Source organism: Sceloporus occidentalis, unplaced genomic scaffold (genome assembly GCF_023333645.1).
Source record: "Sceloporus occidentalis isolate IW3139 unplaced genomic scaffold, rSceOcc1.0.p SCAF_2, whole genome shotgun sequence".
Classification (NCBI taxonomy): domain Eukaryota; kingdom Metazoa; phylum Chordata; class Lepidosauria; order Squamata; family Phrynosomatidae; genus Sceloporus; species Sceloporus occidentalis.
The window spans coordinates 255,010,965-255,036,230 of NW_028316982.1; the positions used below are offsets into that span (position 1 = coordinate 255,010,965).

Below are 25,266 nucleotides of genomic sequence, written 5' to 3' on the forward strand. Positions count from 1 at the left end.
CCCCCCAGCTTTAACCAATAGTTCTTGGCTGTTTTAGTGATCTATTTTTAACCTATTGATTTGGAATATTCTTCTATTTTGCAGAATTATTATATGCTGCACTTTCTTCAAGGTGGCTGGTAGCTTCCATGTCAGGGGTGCAGTGCCTCCATTCTGGGTTTAATTCCAAGCTTTTCAAGGAGCTCTCCATAGTGCTGAATTCTATTCCCAAATAATTTCAGCACCTTGGACAGTTTCTTTAAAGTCTGAACAAAAAAGGCCCTACAGACATTATAATATTATAATATAACCATATATATATATATATATATATATATATATATATGAGAATGATAGCATGCTTTAAAGCTCTCATTTAACTCCTTCATAGCTCTGTTGTACCCTGTAAGGATGCCTTAAATACTACTATAAGCAAAGATGAAGATAATATGAGATAAGATGTTGATAAGAAGCTCTCTTTAAAACAGGCATCTTACTCCTGCTTTAGTCTTGGGGGGTGGGGGGAAGGAAGAATGGGAACTACAACTCTCCAAAACCTGTGAGTGTCATCTCACAGCTATGCCAAAGTTTCAGTTGAAAGGATGCCAGACCACTTTCTTTGTTTTTGTTTCACTATCCTTCCACCATCTAATTGTCATCAACAAAGCTACAACTTGTACAGTTATCCCTCCATATCTATGGATTCTGAAGCCATGGAATTATCCAACCATGGTTCAAAAATGTTCACACACACACACACACACACACACACACACATCCCAAAAGCAAACCTCAATTTTGCCATTATGTATAAGGGACACCATTTTACTGTCCCATTGTATATAATGGGACTTGAGCATCCACGGATTTTGGCATTCACAGGATGGTGGTGATGACATGCTCCTGGGACCAAATCACAGCAGATACCAATGACCCACTGCATTTTCTCAAATGACTTCATTTTATTTCAGTGTATCCTTTGAACATAAACTGAACAGGAGCTGAGTAGATCAGGATTTCCATAGGAAACCATGATCCCAAAGCACACACTGACATCTGCAGCAATTACGTATGATTGTGCAGTTATGGTTGCCCACCAACTAAAGGGGGGAGGGGACAACAAACATATCAACAATGGGATTCTGGAATGACGGATGACTTTAACGTCAGCATTGCAAAAACAAAAACAAACCCCAAAATAGATGGATAAGAAAATTGGCTGGGAACACACAGGGGGTAGGCAGAAAGTATTGGCTCACTCGCCTTTGCTTTTGTTTCTAATATGAGATGACATATGGAGAGCCTGGGGAGAAGGAAGGAGTGATCAGCAAATCCATTTAGTCTAGTATTAGCCTTGGTATTAACTAGGTATTCCACATGTCTTTGGGTATAGCTGTCCTTTCTATGGGAAAATCTTGTCATGTTCCAAAGGTCATTGTGACCTCTTAAGAACATGCCTCTTTCCAACTATAATGTGGGGTATGTTGAGTATGCTAACAATATAAGGATATAATTCTTCACCAGTTTTCTTCTCAAGGGAAGCAATGAGTAGCTTTACCAATTTTCTTCTCTCTGTGAGAAAGCAGGAAGCAAAAACTACATGTTTTTTGAAGCCTATCTGCAATTCACTACTTATTTTGTGCAACATTTGCATGCACTTGTTTTGTGTAGAAAAACACATTTTTATTTATTTATTTGCTCAGGAAGCAACATTTTCTACACATTTTCTATGTAAAAATGTTAGCTCGCATTCAGTATTGCAGTTATAGATTCATAACCTAGAGTTATGGAACCATAACTGGTCTGTGTTCAATAAGATAATGTAAACTTACTGTAAAAACATGGCAATACCACACCGGCCCACCTTAAGAGCTAGAAGTCAAACTGGACCAAAGAGGTCCATTCAGCTTCCATCTGAGGTGCTAGGCAGAGGATGTTTCCACCCCTCCTCCTGCCAGCAAGTAAAATCCAACGATCAGAATCAGGATTTCTATTGAAAATCTTTATTGCAGCATCACCCTCTGACAGGAGAGGGTGGGAATGTTGTACTTCTTGAGCCCAATACAGAAGCATAACAGATCTCCTTCACCTGATGCAGCTGCTGGCTTTTAAGGTGGGTGGGGTTGAGCCAGGATATGTTACTTTGGGCTGGTACAGACTGTCACAATACATTGCCTTCCTGGTGGTATGGGAGCATGGGTAGGGACAATACATGCCCTGAAGCTGCCCCAAAGCCGGCATCCCACTACCCTGCAGCTTTTTGGCGCTCCAGCACTGCAGTGTTTAGATGCTGTATGCCACAGGCGTGCCGAAAAGCTGTGGCGGAGGCAGAAAGGGCTGCTTTTTTCTGGTGCAAAAAGGAGTGGCATTTTGACGCTTCTTTTTGGGGCAGAAAAATGCCAGATCGAGGTTGCAGCATATCGTTGCTGTGGCCCCGATCTGACAATGATTGTTAGATTTTATAATTAAGTAGCTAATGTAGAATATTGATGACTATTTTCTGTGCATAAAATCCTGTTTCTTTCAAAGAAAATGCTGTTTTCTGTTCAAATAAAAGATCTGCTAATTTTCTGCAGAATATGTCCCCTATTACAGCTTTTTCTGTGAAGGAAACCCTTTTTATTTCTATGCAGAACATAATATTTTAGTTTAGAAATATTATTTTCTGTGGAGAAAATGCTGCTTTCTGTGAAAAACAACTAAATGCATTTTTTTTCACAGTGTAAATTGTGAAGATTATCATCATTCCAGGATTTTTCTAATCAGGGTTTCATGGTAACCAAAACACTTTTTAAAAAACCATCTCCTCCCAAATAATTTCAACTATATTTTGAAGTTAGACATTTTGGTCATCATACTACAAAGCTGTAGTGATCTTAGCTTCTTTTCAAAACAAAACAAAATGGTAAGAACAAATAAACAAAAACAATAACAACAAGACAAAAAGTCTTATCACATCTAAATAACAGCTTCTTATGGATTTTATAGGTCAAAATCAGCACTTTGAATTGTGCCTGGAAACAGACTAGGAATCTGAACTTTGGTCTTGGGAAAAGTTGGATTTATATTATACTGGTTGCATCTAGATGGATGGATGGGTGGCTAGCTGGCTGGACAGTTGGTTCATTGGCATGAGAGACAAGAAAATGGAAATGGGAAAATGGGAATGAGGTTTGTTAATTTTTGAAAAATTAATTTCATTTCATTGAGCCAGCTGTCAAAAGAGTAAAAACTGATGTGATAACCCACATGGGGGGTGAAACCTTAAAATACTCCATGCAGATCTGAATAATGGGAAGGGGAATACAGTATATGAAAAAAGATCAAATCAATAACCTGGACAAAGAGAAGCCCAGAGAAATAAAATAAATAACAGGTGCCAAAGAGTGCATTTTTTAAAATTACGGAGACAGAAGGATAACATAAGATCTTTTGTCTGCAAAACAACAGCCATGTGGGAGTAGAAATACCTATACAAAATTAGAGCAAACCAATGTCATGAAACTTTAAAAACCCAAGTTGGCGTGAAAATTATGTGCTTACAGCTTAAAACACATCTGGCCCATTAAAACACAGAACTTGCCCTTTAAAATGCAGGATATGCATTCCTAACTCCGAGAGAGAACATGGGCACTGGGACACAACCTATTACCTGAGGTAAGCTTCCTGCTCTGTGTCTGTGTCCTCCTTGATTTGTGCTGCCTGGCTAACTTGTTCAGTCTTTGCCTTTGATCGAACAACTACATATGGTGCCGAGGAGCCATCTACATCCTATGCTGGGTGGTAAAAGCTTTTCCAAACACGCTTTTCAGTGGAGGTACTCATGTATTTTTAATGTTGTTTTCCTTCTTTCCCATAAGACTGTAACAGAGCAAAGTACACAGATTACTCCCTTTGTTGGAAAGAATCTGAACCTCTGGGTAACTTACAGGTGCTATTTTAAAAGGAAAAGCAAAACAAAACAGAACAGGAAGAGCTCAGAGATGATTTTCAAGGAGCTTTCACCTAGTTTATATTTGCAAACAGCTGCTAAAAACTGATCAGCCCACTGACTAACTGGTAAAGCGGTCTTGGGGTTGTGGTAAATAGTGCAATGAAAACACTGGCCCAGTACATGGCAGCTGTGGATAAGGTGAAATTTCATGTTGGAGAACATTAGAAAAGGGCCAGAAATTAAACAGCACAGGCTGGGTATCTCTTATCTGAAATGTTTTGGACCAGAAGTTTGGGATTTCAGCATTTTTTTTCCCCTGGATTTTGGAATATTGCATATACATAAAGAGATATCTTGGAGATGGGAACCAAATCTAAACATGAAATTCATCTGTTTCATATACACACATAATATGAAGGTAATGTATACATCACATTCTCTTTTCTTGGGGATTGGAATGTATATTGAGTGTTTCCAATCTGTGGGCCATTTTTCTATTTTCCATATTTGTTGAAAGATTTTAGTTAGAAATGGAGTAGATCCTATCTCTGTTGCTTGAAACAGCTTTATTAGTATGCCACCTATTTCTGATAATTTATTTATCCCAAGTGCTTTGTGTCTTCCACTTCACTTTCTAAAATTATGGGTTCATCTTCAAATTGTTCTTTCTTGAATGGATCTGTCATCCTTTCATCTCTTTTATATAGTTCTTTAATGTATTCTTCCCCATCTTTTTTATTTCTTCCTGATCATACAATACCTCCCCCTGTATTTAGAACATCCCTACTCATGGTTTAAAATTCTCTGAATTCTTTGATCTTTTTGATCGTTATGTATGATTCTGAAAGATGGATAATGGAGAAAACTGACAGGGAGAAAATCAGCTCATTTGAAATATGGTACTATGGATACCACATATTCCTAAAAAATACAAACAAATAGATCTTAGAGCAAATCAAGCCAGGACTCTTACTAAAAGTAAAGATGTCTAAACTGAGGCTGTTGTATTTTGGACAAATAATGAGATGTGACTCATTGGAGAAGATGATAATGCATGATAAAATGGAAGGCAGTATGAAAAGAGGGAGTCCACACTATAGATGGATTTATTAGATCAAGGAAACCATAGAGTTCTGAGTTTGCAAGGTGTGATCTGGGGAGTTGATGGCCTGGACTTTAGGAGGTCTCTCATCCATGTGGTTGGCATAAGTTGAGATCAATTTGACAGTAAATCACAACAACAAGAAAGAGTGTTAGGCATGGATGAGAGACCAGAGTTTGCAAATCAGTACCCGCCAGCCTATTCTTTTTCCAGGTTTATTATGAAAGCTGAAATGACATATAAACTTATGAGCACTGTTTCAAACTCCATAATAGAAGTTTAGGCTATTTATATGTTACTATTTATATTCTGTTTTTCTTCTAAAGACAGGTAGTGAATGTATGGCACTGTAGGTGTTGGTGGTTCGCATCAACCTTATGCAGTGGCAAGAGATGATAGGACATGCAGTCCAACATTATCCTCAGCCTTGCTCTATAGAGCTCCAAGAAGTTTACATGAGCTTCCTAGGAGACCTTTCAAATTTAGACTTGCCTCATATCAGCAACAGAAATTCATCATGTGTGTTCATCAGATCATTGTCTGGGGTAGAAATGTGATAAACAACAATTTATACAACTAAATGATAACTAAACAAATGTAATTGCTACAGTATAATTGTGACAATATAATTGCAAAGCAAGCATAACAAAATAATGGAATGTTAGAAGCAATGTTAAAATGTGCCTCAGAAAGCATGAATACTGCAACAGTAATGAGTGGTTTTCTCATGGGGAAACCTCCACCACTCAGAAACATTTCCAGTAGTTTCTACATGGCAGGCATATCGTAAAAACCAGCCCTTAGTGACTAAAGCCTTGTTAATATGTCACACCAATAAGGAAGAGAGCCAGTATAGTGCTGCGTTTTAATTTACCAGGTGCGTAATTGTCCAAGAACCAGAGTAAAGCTAATTGAATGAAACCAACTGTTAAAATCTAATATAAATTTATTTAAGCTGTATTATTTAGAAACTGCCAACATGAGAACCAGTTTTTGAGGGGACTCCAGGTGTTTCCCCCAGACCATCTGGGGAGTTGATATATGTTACTTTGGAGTCTCACAAACCAGAGATCATTAAAAACATTATTTATTAATTCAAATATTTGTAGTCTGCTTTTCAGTCCTTTTATGGCCCCCTCAAAGGACAACTAACAAGGTAAATTAAAGCAATATATAGGAAAAGCTAAGCAATAAAAGCTATAGATGGAAAAATCAGCTTAAAACCTCTGGAAGAGAGGTGTTAAAACAGCCAGGGGCAGCTTAAAATGTTTCGCTGTCTGAGGAAAAAACAAATGATGTCCCCCCCATCAGTTCAAGTCAGGATGCTTATTCTAAGAAGGCAGAAAATCCCACAAATATATTTCCCTGTTCCTGGCAGTAAAACTAATTACTAATTACAAATTAGTAATTAAAAATTAAATACCTAACAATTTGCTGCGTTTTTGTGATGATCTAAAACCTGCTACTTTTGGCAGTGCCTAATGTTAGGACTGAAATCAACAATATGCAATATGATGCATTGACCTGCCTCAAGTAGTACCATGAGAGGAAAAGTAATATACAGTATTACAGATAGGGAATGTATGAGTCATGGGAAGCAAGTGGTCCCCAAGGCTTTTTTTGTGACCACCAAACCCCCTAATTCTGATTTTTCGAAAAATAAATCCTCAAAATGTCTCCAGCCCCTTCTAGGTCTGGACTATCTAAGGCTCAGAAGATTCTTCTTCCAAAATATGAAGTGATTTCTATTCTATTTCCTAGTCTGGGAAAATTTCACTCCTAGAACTGTCAGGATCTGAGTCCCTCACATTTCCTGTCATAGTTTATAGATATACGCTTTAAGGCTTACAGCATTTTAATACTGGATGATTGGCTATGTTGTCATGGATTAATGATGGTATTGGCAGCTACATTCCTTGGAGTGACTACGAAACTATGTGGGGAGTAGAGATTGCTCTGGGTGCTTCATGGCCAGTCCCATGAAAATGATACAGAGTTGGAAGGAGCGGCGACTCTGGGAATTAGGTAATACAAAATTATTTAGGTACATCAGCAAAAGTGGTGTAAGCCCACCTGACATTTGAATTCCTGGGTATTACACAGTCCACCCTTCATATCCAAGATGGATCTGTTCTGGACCCCCCCCCCCCCCCACTGCACACACAGAGAGAGAGAGAGAGAGAGAGAGAGAGAGACAGGACCTTGAGTCCCATTGTTCTCAAAGGCAGGTGCGACATGTGCATGGCCACTAATGTGGCCATGAACATATACTCCCATTGAAATCAATGGGTCTTGCTGTCCATGGATTCTTAAATCCATGGATAGTAAGCCAAAGGGTATCAAGAGTTCACTGTACCTACGTAACTGCTGTGCTTTAATCCTGACAACATATGTTGATTGTGCAGAACTTTAGTTTCTAAATAAAGTTTTCATGCTTTACTACTAAAGCTTAAATTTCTGAACTGAAGTGATCCCGTACATGGCAATTTTCAGGACTCCCTTCTACCCTAAACTGATGCAACATGCATTTGCCTGAGGAGAATCGTAAACAACGTGTGTGTTTTTTTGCCAGTTCTGGACTCAGCACCTTACTTCACAGAAAAATAAAAACATTTCTCTGAAGATGCCAGCAACAGATGCTGGCGAAACAGCAGGAAAAAACTCTTCTAGAACATGGCCACATAGCCCGAAAAACCCACGAAAAACCATGGATGCTGGCCATGAAAGCCTTCGACTTCACAATAAAATTAAAGTATCAATAAAATTAAAACCAGTTAAAATGTAACCTTTAACAAGAAAACAGTAAATAGACAATAGAGCTCATTTTGCAAGGCCCATTACCTCTGGACAATTCAGCTTGCCAGTACAACCAAGTCTTCATCTGTATGTAGAAAGACAGCAAGGCTAAACTCTTTAGAAGTAGAGTTATAAAGTCTGGGAGCAGCCACCAAGAAGGCCTTCTCCCATATTCCCATTGGATGTATCTCTGGAGGTGATGGGATATAGAGAAAGACTTCCCCAAAAGAACCGGGGGGGGGGGGATCCCAAACAAAAACAAGGAGGCATGCACAGTCCAACAGATAGCATGGATATGAGCATTATAGGCCATAACTAGCACTTGTAATTTGGTTAACAATTTGACTACAGCTCTTTAGACTTGGTAAAGAAAATTGCTTGTGTAAGGGATACTAAATAATCCCTACAATAACTCCTGTGAAATATTCCCAAAATTAAGATCCTACACTGGAGCTGAATGATATAAACCTCTATATGTGGAATTATGCATTAATTGAGCTGTGCAGCACAGAATTGCAGTGGCACAATTGAAGATGTCAAATGTACAACCAAATGCAAAATCAACTGTGGATACACATCAATGCACAAAACACATGCATGTGATTGTACATCCATGTGTAGTGCATATCCATAGTGCTGCATGTGCAACTCTTCTACAACCTTGGCCTGAATGTTGATGTTCTCCATTGTGCAAATATGTCCAGCTCCTTCTGTAGGAGAACATAAGCATGCATAAGACACCAACCAGATTCTGGCTAAAACTTCAGATAAGTTTAGCAAAGAAGAAACAATGAAAGGTGAAGGGTAATTCTAAAGTTTCACAGTTAGTTCAAATCTTTTGTTTGCAGCTGAAGTTCTTACCTGCTTCTTTTGTCCGGATCACTCTGGATGGTGCACTTGGATCTCCAGTTCCAATTTTGTTAGTTGCTACAACTCTAAATTCATATTCCACCCATGGGTTCAGTTCAACAGCCATAGCAGACTCCATGTCACCACTGATGTTTTCTGGAACTATAAACAGTGAGTAAATTTGAGTAACATTTTGAAGGCATGCCGTCCATGCACAGCGTATGATGATGGTGTCACGCATGCTTCACCTCCACATGGACCGGCATGTGTGTGACATCACTGCGCCACTGGAGGGCGTTTGCAGAGCCCTATCTGCAGTGCAGAAAGGAGCTCCGAAATGGAGCTCCTTTTGGGCACACGCTTCATTCCCGAGGCAACTAGACATCCCATGGCTGCGCCTGTCAGGGTGTCCGGGGGCATGCAGCCCCAAGCATACCCCTTTTCCAGGCCATGGGGAAGCGGCTTTTTGCTGCTTCTCCATGGCCTGGAAAAGCGCCGGATTGGGGCCACAGGGTCTGCTGGTATGGCTGCCCTGTCCCCAATCCTCCGTGGAAAGGGGTGGGTGCAGGCCGCCCCAAACGGGCGGTCTGTACCACACCTTAAATACTCATTAATTTTAAATGGGAATTAGAATTTTAAAAATTAAAATTTATTAAATTCTGTACATGATTACCTGGGAGTAGGCCCTATTAAAACCAAATAGATTTACTTCCAAGTATGTATGTGATGATTTAAGTTTTTTTTTTTTTAAAGTTCTTACCTGTTTTCACAGTTTGCCAGCCAAGAGAAAATGGACTTCGGGCTTGCAAGTTGTAGGAAGTTATGGGGCTGTGATTGTCAGCCCCAGGAGTCCATGAAAGTGTGGCTGTGGTCTCTGTGATCTCTTCGACAATCACAACTCCAGGAGGCCCTGGTGGACCTGACAGAGAGAGCGAGAGCGAGAGCGAGAGATTGAAACTAGAATGCATTACTTTTTAAATCCAATCTCTATGAATAGGATCATATCCATGTCTTCTGCCCATGAATACCAATTACGAACTGCTGATCTCTTTAGTCTTTATGACAGGTTGGTGGGCTGGCTGCCATTTCAGGAGGGCAGTGAATCCATTCTAGGTTTTGATCTGAATTTTAAAGCAGCTATTACTATTGTTATTGTGTGCCTTCAAATAGTTTCCAATTTATGATGACCTTGTCACTGGTTTTCTTGGCAAGAGGGGGCATTTGCTTTTGACTCCCTCTGAGGCAGAGAGTCTAAGGTCTGACTTGTCCAAAATCACCCAGTGGGTTTCCATGGCTGAGTGGGGATTCAAATCCAGATCTCTAGAGTCAAAGTCCAACACTCAAACCATGACATCACAAGGGCTATACAAAGCAGCTATACAAGGGTAGATATCCTACATTGCTTCAGCATAACATAAATATCTGCCAGCTGAGTTATGTTAGGTAACACTTCTATTGCATATCAACACAATGCAATGAATGTGGATCAATGGCCAGTCAATATGGCTTACAACCCATTATGAAATTGCAACACTGGATGTTCAGAGGAAATGTGCTTTAAAAATGCATAGTCACATACTGGAGGACGAAATTGGGGGAATACTTATCAAATTTGCAGATGACACCAAATTAGGAGGAATAGCTAATACTCCAGAGGACAGGATCAAGATTCAAAATGACCAGAACAGACTAGAAAACTGGGCCAAAGCTAACAAAATGAAATTCAACACAGAGAAATGTAAGGTACTGCACTTAGGGCAGAAAAATGAAAAGCACAGATATAGGATGGGGGACACCTGGCTGAATGAAACTACGTGTGAAAGGGATCTAGGAGTCCAAGTAGACCACAAGTTGAACATGAGTCAACAGTGTGATGTGGCAGCTAACAAGGCCAATGCGATTTTAGGCTGCATCAATTGAAGCATAGTGTCTAGATCCAGGGAAGTAATAGTGCCACTCTATTCTGCTTTGGTCAGGCCCCACCTGGAATACTGTGTCCAGTTCTGGGCACCACAATTCAAAAAGGACATTGACAAACTGGAGTGTGTCCAAAGGAGAGCGACTAAAATGGTGAAAGGTCTGGAAACCATGCCCTATGAGGAGCGACTTAGGGAGCTGGGGATATTTAGCCTGGAGAAAAGAAGGTTAAGAGGTGATATGATAGCCCTGTTTAAATATTTGAAGGGATGTCATATTGAGGAGGGAGCAAGCTTGTTTTCTGCTGCTCCAGAGACTAGGACCCGGAGCAATGGATGCAAGCTGCAGGAAAAGAGATTCCACCTCAACTTTAGGAGGAACTTCCTGACAGGAAGGGCTGTTCGACAGTGGAACAAACTCCCTCGTAGTGTAGTGGAGTCTCCTTCCTTAGAGGTCTTCAAACAGAGGCTGGATGGCCATCTGTCGGGGATGCTTTGATTGTGATTTCCTGCATGGCAGGGGTTTGGACTGGATGGCCCTTGTGGTCTCTTCCAACTCTACAATTCTATGATTCTATGATTTTAATGTGTTACTGCATGTGTAACAGCCTTGTTTCCATAACTGTACTTATCCTGCTGTCAGCTGGATATGACCATTGCACGGTTTCCAAAATAATCTGCTCTGCATGTGTAGCACAACTTCTCTCTGTATGAGACATTAACAGGAAGTTAACCCTTTAAAGCTGAGACTAGTCCATGGATGGGGAAGCCATCAAGCCACCAGTGCATTACACATTGTTATTGTTGTGTGCCTTAAGTCATTTGCTTTTCTCTGAGGCTGAGAGTGTGCAGTTTGTCCAAGGTCACCCAGTAGGTTTCCATGCTCAAGCTCAGATTCAAACACCCTGGTCCCCAGGATCATAGCAATGCTCAAAGCACTGCCCCATATCATCTCTTTCATCACAATTATAGTTTAAGTTTCTTGAAACATATTCCCCTACTCATTTATTTTTATGTTTTTCTTTGTGTCTACCCAATAACAAAAGCTCTGCATGGTACTTATATGATGAAATAACAAATGCAGTACATAATTAAAGAGCAATAAATCAATAACCAGCCCAGGAATACAATATAAAATGTATGAAAGCAATCCTTCCAGCACTTTAGAACTTCCTTTTAACACAGATCACTTTGAAATTGGACTGGAACAGGCAAATAACGGTAAATAGAAAACCATCCACACCCTTGCATATGTATTGACACAAACATTCACCGCAGTCATGACAAATGTAGCATGGCTAGATATGCCCTGCCTATATAAATTGGAATGAAGAGAGAGGGGGAGAAAACACATTATTAGATTTAATGTTCAGTTGTAAGGAGCCCTGGTGGCGCAGTGGTTAAATGCTTGTACTGCAGCCATTCACTCAAAACCATAAGGTTGCGAGTTCAAGACCAGCAAAAGGGCCCAAGCTTGACTCAGGCTTGCATCCTTCCGAGGTCGCTAAAATGAGTACCCAGACTGTTGGGGGCAAATTAGCTTACTTGCTAATTAGCTTACTTGCTGTTCACCGCTATGATCTTTGGAATAGCGGTATATAAATAAAAAACAAAAACAAAAAAATTAATCATTTACAGAGTCAGAGGAATGGTTGGTTAAGAAAGCTTTCAGTTTTCCTGCAGGCTTGTGTTATTCTTCTCTATCCCCAAGACAATAAAAACAAAAAAATTGAGAAGAGCTAATTCTGGGGAAATCTATAGTCTGCTCAACTGTGGGCTGGTTTGCTCATCAGAGGCAAGAACTGGCTATAACAATACGTGTAGTCAATGTTTTTAGAGGAAGCAATCTGAGCTCAGTGATCCAGTTGTGATGTAGTGGCTTGAGTGTTGGGATATGCTGGCTGTCTTGAATGGAGTTCTGTAATATAAATACAGGAGATCTGCATTCATTCATTCATTCATTCATTCATTCATCAATCAGTTTACATTCTTTCTAGAACATAGCCCGAAAAACTCACAAAAAACCATGGATGCCGGCCATGCAAGCCTTCGACTTCACATTACATTGTGCAGCTTACAAGGTTACAACTAAATACCTGATTTTTTTTTTTAAAAAAACCTGATTTAAAAATCAAATTGAATTAACAGTCATATTAAAATGCCAATAATTTAAAACAGTCTTAAATAATTGAATAATAATAGAAAATAAGAATAAAAGTGCAGCTTTCATTAAAAGACCCTGTGTGACCAAATTTAAATAAAATAAATAAAATTTAAAAATAATAAGTCCATTAACAATTACATGAAAAGTGTGATATGGATGGCATCATTCCTATGTGAAAAAGGTAGATGGTTGGTCCCAGTATGAAAGGAAGGTTTGAAATGCATTTTATACATCTTTTATTGGGGTAGGGAAATATGCCTTTTGGTTTATTAAGTAGAATACACTAGTGTCTTCTTTAGCTCTTATTAAGTTCAGGAAAAGTTCCCATAGCCTTGTGTCTAATATTTCATTGACTCACTCACTGAATAGGATATTCCCTTTAACCCTTTTTAAAGTTCTCCCAGCACTCAGGTTGTGTTTTGATCTTTTAAGTTCATCTGTGGTTGTATACAAGTTCTTTGTGCATGACATACATTATTTTCTGTGCTGCAAGCTGGATTTTCATTTCAATGTACTTTAAAAAAAAAATTTGGGGAGAAAAAGTAAAGCACATTCCAAACCAGATACAATCACAGTAGCTCCAATGAATATATTATTAAGAATTGTCTGGGTGAATTGACACACACACACACACACACACACACACACACACACATTTAATGATGCTAACTTTGTTGCCTTTCCAGCGCTTAAGACAAATTTAACAGTGGCAGAAATAGCCCCCAGATAAGATTTAATATCGAATAGGAGTGTCTGTAAGCTCCTGATACAAGATTCAAAGTTGAAAAATAAAACCAAGAGTTGAGTTTTTGTGCATTTTGATTTTTCCATGAAAAAGTCTCCCAGGAAATGCAATTCCTCAACTTCTATAACAAATATGGGCAAGTTAATCTATACACTGAGCTAAATTGTTAATGAACTATTACTTTTTTATTTTGGCTATTAATGCAAGACAGATCTTGGTTGTTCACTTAATGCTCACTTAATGCACTAAGTGAGGCTGCTCTTGAAAAGCATTTGGATACCACAGCTAATACAAACTGTGGCAGCGGTTGTCAAGTGTCTCTGTAACAGATCATATAATCACTGGTCTTACAGAAACTGTGTTGGCTACCAATTCTTTGAATAAGGGCAGGATGTAATATAAATGAATACATAAATATCCCTTGAAAGTTGCTCAGCTACAAAATAGAGTGAACATCCTCTAAATCAGTGACCTTCAACCTTCAGTCCGCCAAATGATTTGGACTTCCCCAAAAGTTCCAGACAGCATGACCAATGGTAAGAGATTCTGGTAGCTGAAATCCAAAATATCTGGAAGACCAAATATTGAGAAACACTGCTCTAAATCATGCAGTGACATTCTCTGATCTCCCTGTGACCCTCTGGACACTGTGAAATCATCACTGATAATTTGCTACTCCTCACCCATCCTCGAATAGTATACAGGCAATGTAGTCCATTTACTTATAAGGTGTAATGTTGCATACGACTTGCAATCATGCTTTTTGCATCTAGAGTCATCGGGCTTGTATTTTGTTCCTGTTTCCTAGTAATGGCATATTTAAATTAGTCCATAACTGTCCAATAAACTATGGGTTTCTATACTCTGAAACCCCTCCCCTTGCCCTGAAAGTCTGCTCCATAACCTGAATTTACAGGGAAGGGCAAGATTCTTCCCTTTCCTTTTCTTCCCACACCCCTTTTGCGTTAATAGACTACAAACTATTTACAACTCAGTTTGCAGCAGTTGAGCTAAGCTGATGACAAAGGGGGAAAGCAGGAGGAAAAACAAACTGGGTCATTTTAAAAACCAGTTTGAAAATGAAAGGAAATAGGTTTAATCAGCACTGTCCCTGCCAAATCAGAACAGGTGGAGGGTCTCAGCCATAATAAGAGTTCTTGCTAAATCAGACCAAAAGCCTATCTAGTCCAGTAACCTGTGTCTGATAGCTTATCATTTAGGTGAGAGAGTGCCAGAAAATACCAGAGGCAACAAAGTAATTTAGAAGGAAGGCAATGATAAACCACCACTGTACATTCCTTACTTAAGAAAACCCTATGAAATTCATGGGGTTGACATAAGTTGACAGATCACTTGAAGGAAGGAGAGCAGGTGGGTATCAGAGAAGTGCCTGTCTATATCCCTATATCCAGACAGAGAATGATGAAATCATCTGTTGAGACCTCCAAGAATCGGGGGCACTTGCAGATAAAACATGGGTTAAGGGTAAGACTCAGAGGGGAGATGCAACATACTTCTGCATGCTGAACTTTTATGCCAAAGCCCTGTCATGCAAGATCTCAGCTTCCATTGTTTATTTTTAGGGGTATTTTTGCCCCCAGTGTGGCTATTCAAGGGTTCCGGTTTCACTGTAACTGCCCACCTTGATTGAAAGTTTCACAGGCGGATTACTGGAATAAGATGGAAGCCTCCATGCAATGTACTTAGGGGAAAAATGAATGAGAGAGAGAGAGAGAGAGAGAAGGGGGGAAGAGACAAGTCAGAAACACACCTTAGAGACTGAACATTTAAGCAGAACAGTCTAAAGTCTGATCATTTGTTACAGAAGCACTGGCTTCTGGAGAGATTGTGGTGAGACAGCTCATAAGGCAGCTGGTCACATAAAGTGCAGTGGAGTCGCTTAGCAAAGCCAACTATCAGCTTGGTGCTAATGCGCCATGAGCTGAGTTTGCTAAGCAAATATAAGGAGCTTCAGTTTTAGACAGGGCTCCAATTCTAAAGTATACTTTGAGACAATCAGATAAGTAACTGTTCCATCTCCAGATATGACATGAAAGAAAAGTGTACTGGCTTAATACATTTCAGAACAAAAAATGAGAAACTCAGAGACTGTGAAGAGAGGAGCTTGGCAAGCCTGAGTAAAGGTAGCCAGTCACAGCCTTTGAGATGATATTGTGTGTGTGTGTGTGTGTGTGTGTGTTTAATATAAAACCAGGGGTTAAACTCCTAGTTAGGGCCAGTTAGAAATAGACATAAGGACAAGGACAAATAGGAAAGGATTAAATCTTGAAAAGATGAAACAGGGCCAGTCAGGAACATAGAAATGATAAAGGCTAGGGATTTTAATTTGGAAGCTGCTTTGTGTTCCAATTTGGGGGTAAGGATAGAAGGAAGATAATAATAATGAAAAGAAGATGATGAAAATGAAGGAGGAGGAGAAGGACAATAAACAATAAGTGAGAGAAGTAACTTTAATTTGATGGAACATGAGATGTGGAAAGAGTGAAGGGAGAATTGTAACTTGAGTTTTTTGTGGGTTTTTCAACCCTCTCACAAGTGCAGGAGTCCACCACATACCATGCAGCTGTGGACAAATCTATATGGAGACCCCAAATGCAGTGTGCAAATGCAAATCAAGGAACATGAGAGACACTGCAGACTGGGCCAGACAGAAAAATCATCAGCAGAACACATTATAAACCATCCTGGCATAAAATGCTATTTGAAAACACTGAATTTCTGGACCATGCCAGCAACTATTAGTTCAGAATGCACAGGGAAGCCACTGAAATTCACAAACACCTGGAGAACATCAACAGGAAAGAAGAAACCCTGAAAGTAAACAAAGTTTGGCTACCAATCCTGAAAAACACCAAAATCAAGACTCAGCACATGCAAATGAATATCACACAGGGTCAGGAGGTTTCCCAGCAGACAATGGATCACTAATTAAGCAGACACAAATCCTCCTCACATATCCTCTCACTCTGAGGCCTTGCCATCACCAACAGACCAACACACAGATTAACATGTAAATCACTTCCTCTCAAGCAAGGATCACACAGTGTATATACCCCACACACCTCCATGTCACCATTCTCTGAAGATGCCAGCCGTGAAAATCTTCGACTTCACAATTGTAACTTTGTTTTAAGTGAGATGCTACATTATACTGTGCATGTAGCCAGGATTAGGCCAAGATGTTTAACTTACTTATTGTACAATAAACCTTTTGTTGCTGCTATTGTATGTCTTCACATTGTTTAAATCTTCAATATTATTTTTATTTTCTACATCAGCATTTGGGTGTTTTAATTTAAGAATTAATAATGAACAGTCACTTACTATTACACTGACCCCAAAAACTCACACATACACTTGTCCACTATAAGTGTCACTTTGGAACCCAGTAACCAGATCCAGGAAAGGGTTTTAGAGGGAAAAGATCAGGATGAGTGATAGCAGCCCTATAGTTGGAGCTATGGGGCCAACCTGGATAGAGGGTGTGTCACAGAGACCCATCAGCCTCATGCTTTGATCTTTGGACAATCCAGATAAACACTCTGGTGTGTGATGTACAATTAGACTTCTCTTAGGTAAGACAACTAAGGGCAAGAACTAGGGGTACTCTTTATTTTTATAGTTCTTTGGGGGGTGGGTTCCAAATAATACTTGTGCATGTTTGAAACACTAATAAAAGAAAATTGACATTTTTACCATGGTGAATTCCTCATTAATTGTTTACAAACTAGTAATCAATATGGATAATTATAAACTAATCTCTGATTGATGTGAGTCGATGGGAGAAATTTCATTCACTGCCTGGTTAATGTGCATGAGCACAGAGGATTGGCTCAGCTGTATATCCTATGGTGATAGATCATCACAACTGAAGTTCTGAAGCCTCTAGAGGTCCATATATTCCCTATGCTAGTGTCAGAACTTCATATTCTGATTTGTCCTATATTAATGGATTTCTCCTTTATCTGTTTCATAGGGAATGAAATCGTAAATAGCAGAAAATGCAACGAGGCTTATCAGTTATATTTAAAAAGTAACCAAGCTAAAAAGAAATAACTAAATCCCACTGTATGATCACGCCAACTGAAATACACCAGAAGCAGCTGAGATTTTAAAATAAATAAAAGCTGGCAGGCACAGGTGCCAATCGGAAAGGAAAATGTGCTTTGGGATCAGAACCAAGAATTGGACTAATCATTCACTGACAGGGAGCAAGACTTGATTTGCCATCATAAAGTGAAATCTGACAAACAGAGGCAAACAGTTTTTCACAGTGTCATAAGCAAGTGTACTCTGTGTGAATACCTTGGTTCATTTGAATTAGGTCTGGGTTTTTTTCCCCCCTCTAGAAAAAAAAATCAGTTTGCACTAGGATTCAAAGAACATTAAGCACAGTGAGCAGCAATGTCACAACAGAAAATGATTTTTGAAAATATGGCTCATTCTTTGCAAGCTGTGAATGAAAAACTGACTGGTTGTATGGGAACATTAGAATGGCTGGGGAGTAGTTAAATGGTGGAATGGAGATTGCCAGTGTTTCATTTCTTTCCTTTCCTTTTTTTTTTTGGCAAGGATTCTGTGGCTTTAACATTTATGCAACAGGCAAAAATGCCTGGAACTGCTCCTCTTCTCAACAAATTTATGATGTAATTATTTCTTTCAAATCCCTCCTCAAAATCTACCTTTTCCTCAGGTCCAGGTCCAGATTCCAGTTTACTTCCTGGAAAAAAAGGTCTTTCTTGGACAAATAAATAAATAAATAAATAAATAGTTCATTCACCCCAACATGGCGAAATGGACCTCAACTCCTAGGCACTGGGGCATTTTTAGTATAATAATTCCTTTTTTCCCCATTTTATTTTCAAAAATGGTTTGGATACTGTGGTGGACCCTGGGGACCTAAAACAGCTTTAAAGAGGCACATGTTGCCCATGGAATACACTTTCCCCACCCTTGGCTTATTGGAATAAAATCTAAATTTGGGTAATGGAATGGTAGAATCTTTCTTTTTACTCCTTAGCATGCTTTCCGGATCTCAAGTCCTGGCCCCAAGTCTCAGGACTTAAACATTTTTCTCCAGTATTCAGAGCAAGGGGTATAAAGTGCATTGAACAAAAATATGTGCACAGGATATTTTCCTCTTGGTGTTTTTTTTTTACCTAAATAGTGTATTCTGTGCAAGTATGGTTTATGCATAATGTCTCATGCTCAATGGAACCAGTGTGATGTAGTCGTTTGAGTGCTGAAGTAGGACTCTGTAAGACCACAGTTGGATATGGATACCCACTGGGTGAGGTTGGTAAGGTCACACTTTCTCAGTCCGAGGAAGGCAATGGCAAACCCAACCTGAACAAAACCCAGTGATACAATCCTGCAATAGGTTCACCTTAGGGTCTATATAAGTCAGAAATGATTTGAAAGCAAACAAGAAACAACTCATACTTATTGACTTCACTAGTAGCTGTCTCCTGTGTCACATGAGGACATTTATAGGTCTCAGCCCTGAAACCTGAGGTTAGCTGAATTAATCCAGGTTATCCATGTGGTTAAAGATGTTACAGCCAGATCACCATCAAGGGCCTGGGATAGTCCTGACCTGGCAACCCTACTCCTTTTGCCACTTTCCACCCCTTCCTTTGTCATTTTTGTGTTGGATTTTAGATTGTAAGCATCTCAGGGCAAGGTATATTTTTCCAAATGTGATTTCATAGCATGTCATGGACAAGCTTTGTAACTCCCTCCCTAGGGAGGCCAGGATGGCTCCATCCCTGCTGTCCTTCCAGAGGCAGGTAAAGATGTTCTTGTGTTGGCAGGCCTTTGCAAATCGATAAGTTCTGGGAATGTTGTGCTAGTTAAATTTCAAAGGTTGTATTGTAACATTTGATTTTAACTCATAACTGTTTTAACTTTTAAAATGGTTTAATTGTTTTTCAAGTTTTATATTTATACATTTTAATGCTGTATGGTTTTTAAATTGTATTGTTTTAAATATGCTGTTCATCAGATTGAGTCCCTTTATTAGGAGAAAGGCCTAATATAATAAAGTAACAACAACACCATGAAAATTAAGGCACACTTCTTGCTTGCTTACAGTGGCCTATATCCTACTGTCAATCCCAATTAGGCAAAAGCCATTGAATCAATGGGATTTGTGAATTATTTACCTCTGATTCAATGGGTTTTGTCTATGTGTTCACTCAACATTCAACTTTAACCACCCTCTGCACAACCCTCAAATTGTTGGGACTAACCAGCAGGATTCAACCCATTAGGGTTTTAACTTAAAAGGAACAATTTCACTCCTTTTTCAGTGTTGATGATGATGATGATGGGAATTTTTAAATTGCTTTTCTAGAAATGCGTATAGCCCCACTCAATGGTGAAGGAGGAATATCATATGGTGCTGTCTGCTAGTATGTTTTATGCTCTGTTTTGAGTCTTGTGGCATTGAAGAAGTGTACAGGAGGAGACTGGTTTGTGCTTTCCATGCCTGAAATATATTTCACTGGCTCTTATAGGAATAGATATGCATAGAACTGAGCCGTGTTCTCCATGCCTGGAAGCTATTGCACATGAGCTTGCTAATGGAAAGGAAAGCCACTGTGCTGGACTTTACATAGTAAGTGGGAAAATGCAAAAATTGGAAACAATTACACCTGCCATAGTGCCATTTGGGCTTTCCACATCTCATATTCAGTCAGAAAATTCATTTTCCAGAGTGGAATTTGGGTCTCTGGGATGAAAAAGGTTCCCCATTTATGGATAATAAGATATGCCAGTTGCTATTTTGGGGGCTAATATTGCTGTTTGTTTTTCAATTTAAAACTGCAAAATATTTATTATTGTACGTGCACATTCTGCTTTTAGAGGACTCATATGTGGTTTCCCTCTGAGATAACAAACTAAGTCTAAACATGCTTACTTCATTAATGCTACAGCATCTGGTGTTCCCAGGACATTCACTTAACTCACTGCATAAATGTGTTAATGCTGGATTATTTTAATATTCTGGATTTCTACAAAATTGCTGCTTTACTTTCTTTAATGTGCTGTAAGTAGCCCCAAGGGCTTTTAAGGCCATGTAGTGAGAGTACAAATGTAAAATAAATAAATCTCTGTAAGCCAAAAGAAGTGCTATTTTACAACAAACCGAGTCTGATGGGCAATTTTGTCTGCATCAGACTTTGGCAGAGGTGATTTAACACTTGTGAAGCCAATATCATAACCAGTCTTTCACTTCCATGCCTCAAGAAGGAAAAAAGGAACATAATAAGCCCAAGATAATGTAAAACTGATTTATGTTCACAGTCTGTCATAATGTTCACTTTCAATAGAATGTTAACAGGGTGTTTAAACACAACACTTCTAATACTTAAAATCCTGTTTGAGTCCTACATTCAAATGCAGCATCCAGTGACGAAATCTCTTTAACAATAACAATTTGACTTTTGTTACAAAGGGTCAAGAAGAGAACTCAACACACAGCTTTAATTGTTTTGAAGGACCAATGCAAGTGTTGCCAAGTGAGAAGAATATTTCATGACTTTTAGGAACATTCTTGGGTCTTCAGACTTTTAAAGTTTACATTATCAAGGCCACTGCCCAGTCTCAAATCACTACATTTGAATTCTAAGAGAAAGACTTATACAAGGATTCTTATTTTAAAATCATTACTTTGAAAAAAATTCTTTATTCAGAAATACATTGTACAATCATATGAAACCTTTTATCCTGATGTTCCTGCACATCTCCAACTTTTTCTGGTGTAAAAAAAAAAGTGGGGGGAGACTAGCTCTACTTCATAGAAGAGCTACCCGAAAGGGCTTAGGATGTTATGAAAGGAATAGGAAATGCAAAAACCTCATTCCCCTGCTCCCAAGAAGCTCTACTTTAGTTACTTTTAAAGACAGCCTTAAAATAGATTTACAGCATCAAAATTTCACTGTGTATACTATATTGTGTATTATTGGTGGAAAGATAGTACAGTAGGCCCTTGGTATCCACTGGAGCTTGGTTCCAGGACTCCCCATGGATACCAAAATCTGTAGATACTCAAATTTCATTAAATACAATGGCATAGTAAAATGAGAATTCCTTATATAAAATGGCAACATCAAGGTTTGCTTCTTGGAGTGTGTGTGTGTGTAATATTTTCAAGTTGTGGATGGTTGACTCTGTGGACAAAGAATCTGTGAATATGGGGTACTGACTTTACAGAAATTTCAAAACCTGTATCCTTCTCAAAATTTAAGTGTATTTCTTATTTTCTATGCTCTAAACTGGATTTATGAACCCCAACATTCTCCTGAAAGTTTTTTATTACAAAAAGGATTCACCAAGTGAAAAAATGAATATTATATTTATATATTATAATGTATATTATTTATATATATTTCATGTCACCTTTGTTGCTTTGTTGCATCAAGTCAGCTTTGACTCATGGTGGTGCTGTGAAAGAGAGAGAACCCCTCCAATACACCTTGTCATGAAAAGCCCTGCTCAGGTCTTGCAAACTCAAGTTCATGGATTCCTTGATTGAATCAATCCAAATGTAATGCTACTTTCCTCTTTTCTTACCACGTTATTCAAAATTATTGTCTTTTCCATGTCATCACATGCCATTTCATCAGCTGTACAAAGTACAACAAAGTCAGTTTAATCATGTTCTCCTGGAGTTTGTAATACAGTGGAAAGGAGAAGCCAGGCATAGTCAGACAAGCATCCTAGACTTTAGGAGAGCGAATTTCAGTAAACTTAGAGAAGTATTGAGGGTGATTCCATGGTCAGAAATACTAAAAGATAAAGGAGTTCAGGACGGATGGGACTTTCCCAAAAGGGAGATACTGAAGGCACAATTTCAAACAGTTCCAGTGAAAAAGAAAAATGGGAGGTGTCTCAAGAAACCAGGATGGATGACTAAGGAACTTTCAACCGAGCTAAGTTTGAAACGGAACATGTATAAGAAATGGAAAAAGGGGGAAATCACGAAAAAGGAATTCAAAGAAATAGCAGGCATGTGTAGGGGTAAAGTCAGAAAAGCTAAAGCGCAGAATGAACTCAGGCTTGCTAGAGAGGTTAAGAACAATAAAAAGGGCTTTTTTGGATATGTCCGCAGCAAAAGGAAGTAGAAGGAAACGGTAGAGCCACTGCATGGAGAAGATGGCAAAATGCTAACAGAAGACAGAGAAAAGGCAGAATTACTCAACACCTTCTTTGCCTCAGTCTTCTCAGAAAAGGCAAAGGGTGCTCAACCTGAGGATAATGGAGCAGAGGACAGAATAGAGGAATTTCAGCACAGAATAAGTAAAGAGATAGTAGAGGAACACCTTGTTAATCTAAATGAATTTAAGTCTCCGGGACCAGATGAACTCCATCCAAGGGTATTAAAAGAACTGGCAAATGTAATATCGGAGCCATTGGCAATATTCTTTGAAAACTCCTGGAAAACAGGAGAGATCCCAGCAGACTGGAGGAGTGCAAACGTTGTCCCTATCTTCAAAAAGGGGGAAAAAGAGGATCCTAACAATTATCGTCCAGTTAGTCTGACATCAATACCAGGAAAGATTCTGGAGCAGATCATTAAACAGAGAGTCTGTGAACATCTAGAAGGCAATGCCATAATCACAAAAAGTCAACATGGGTTTCAGAGAAACAAGTCATGCCAGACAAATCTAATCTCTTTCTTTGATAAAATTACCAGCTTGGTAGATGAAGGGAATGCTGTGGATATAGTATATCTTGATTTCACTAAGGCGTTTGACAAGGTTTCCCATGACATTCTTGCAAACAAGCTTGTAAAATGTGAACTAGACAAAGTAACTATTAAATGGATCTGTAATTGGTTGACTGGCCAAACCCAAAGGGTGCTCAACAATGGCTCCTTTTCATCCTGGACAGAAGTGACCAGTGGGGTCCCACAGGGCTCTGTCCTGGGCCCAGTGCTATTCAACATCTTTATCAATGACCTGGATGACAGAATTGGGAGCATACTTATCAAATTTGCAGATGACACCAAATTAGGAGGAATAGCTAATACCCCAGAGGACAGGATCAAGATTCAAAATGACCTGAATAGACTAGAAAGCTGGGCCAAAGCTAACAAAATGAAATTCAACACGGAGAAATGTAAGGTATTGCACTTAGGAAGGAAAAATAAAATGCACAGATATAGGATGGGTGACACCTGGCTGAATGAAACTACATGTGAAAGGGATCTAGGAGTCCAAGTAGACCACAAGTTGAACATGAGTGAACAGTGTGATGCGACAGCTAAAAAGGCCAATGCAATTTTAGGCTGCATCAATAGAAGTATAGTGTCTAGATCAAGAGAAGTAATAGTGCCACTGTATTCTGGGGATGGGGATGTTTAGCCTGGAGAAGAGAAGGTTAAGAGGTGATATGATAGCCCTGTTTAAATATTTGAAAGGATGTCATATTGAAGAGGGAGCAAGCTTGTTTTCTGCTGCTCCAGAGAACAGGACCCGGAGCAATGGATGCAAGCTACAGGAAAAGAGATTCCACCTCAACTTTAGGAGGAACTTCCTGACAGTAAGGGCTGTTCGACAGTGGAATGCACTCCCTCGGAGGGTGATAGAGTCTCCTTCCTTGGAGGTCTTTAAACAGAGGCTGGATGGCCATCTGTCAGGGATGCTTTGATTTGGATTTCCTGCATGGCAGGGGTTTGGACTGGATGGCCCTTGCGGTCTCTTCCAACTCTACGATTCTATGATTCTATGATTTTTGCTTCTAGTTAGAAGCTTGATTTGCTTTATAGAATCAGAAATATTGTTGGCAAGGATGATCCTGACCCATTTGTACCTTATCCAGATATTTAAGAATCCTGCCCCTATCTCTTTGATGGGTTGTAGGTTAATCACAGAGGCTTTAAAAATAGTCAGAATTGCCCCCCCCCCCCCAATATGTTTGTTATGGTAAGTTGTTATGTACTTTCAATTTGTTTTCAGCTTATGGTATCCCTAAGAATAGATCTACCACAGGGCTTTTTTGGCACAATTTGTTTAGAAGGGGGTTGCCTTTGCCGTCCTCCAAGACTACAGGAATGTGACTTTCCCAAGGACATCCAGTGAGTTGCCACAGCTGAGCAGATTTGAACTCTAGTCTCCAGAGTCATAGTCCAACGCTTGAACTGCTACACACACTGTTTTGTGGACCACTGTAAACTTTCACTACGTGCTCTTGCTTTGCAAGATATTATCTTAAAAGAAAAATAACACAAATGATTTAACAAGGAAAATGAATCAAGTGGGATGCGTAGCTGCAAGGACCAAGGGAGGTATTAAAATTCCTTTGTATGATAATTTATGCTGATCATGTCCTCCATTATTAGCATACTCACCCCTAACAAGAAGTTCTGCCTCATCTGATATACTGTCTGCTGTGGTTTGTATCCTGCAGCCATATCTCCCAGCATGTATCAGAAGTATGTTCCTGATCATTAAATCTGCAGAGGATACTTGCTAGAAGAAAAAGAAGAAGAAGAGACAAAATAGCAGAACAACATTATAGATTTTTCATAGTAAAAATGGAGAAACAGTTTTGATTATTTTGGAAGTACTTACTCCAACCTACAATTTGGCAGAACACTGTCCCTGCTCAACCTCTGTGTTACAATAATCTCTGTGTCAATGATGAGTAAAATGAGTATGTGAAATTGCCCTCTGATGAGTAAAAAAAACTTGCTACATGGAGGCTACTACTTTCTACTGGAAGCAGCTCTTGGATCTCTTTGTTTTGCTCGCT

General features: G+C 39.2%; 1 protein-coding gene across 5 annotated transcripts in view; it reads right to left on the bottom strand.

The window, feature by feature from the left end:
* The window catches only part of CNTN5 (contactin 5), a 934,652-nt gene that overhangs the window by 47,385 nt on the left and 862,001 nt on the right, over positions 1–25,266 (bottom strand). For 4 of the 5 annotated variants that reach the window (XM_089512787.1, XM_089512784.1, XM_089512785.1 and 1 more), the window contains 3 exons: positions 24,863–24,983; positions 9,421–9,579; positions 8,673–8,822 (listed from right to left, as the gene is read on the bottom strand). In XM_089512787.1, coding sequence (XP_089368913.1) covers positions 8,673–8,822; positions 9,421–9,579; positions 24,863–24,983 — 430 coding nt within the window. The remainder of the gene's footprint in view (positions 1–8,672; positions 8,823–9,420; positions 9,580–24,862; positions 24,984–25,266) is intronic. The other variant, XM_089512786.1, reaches the window with a different exon arrangement.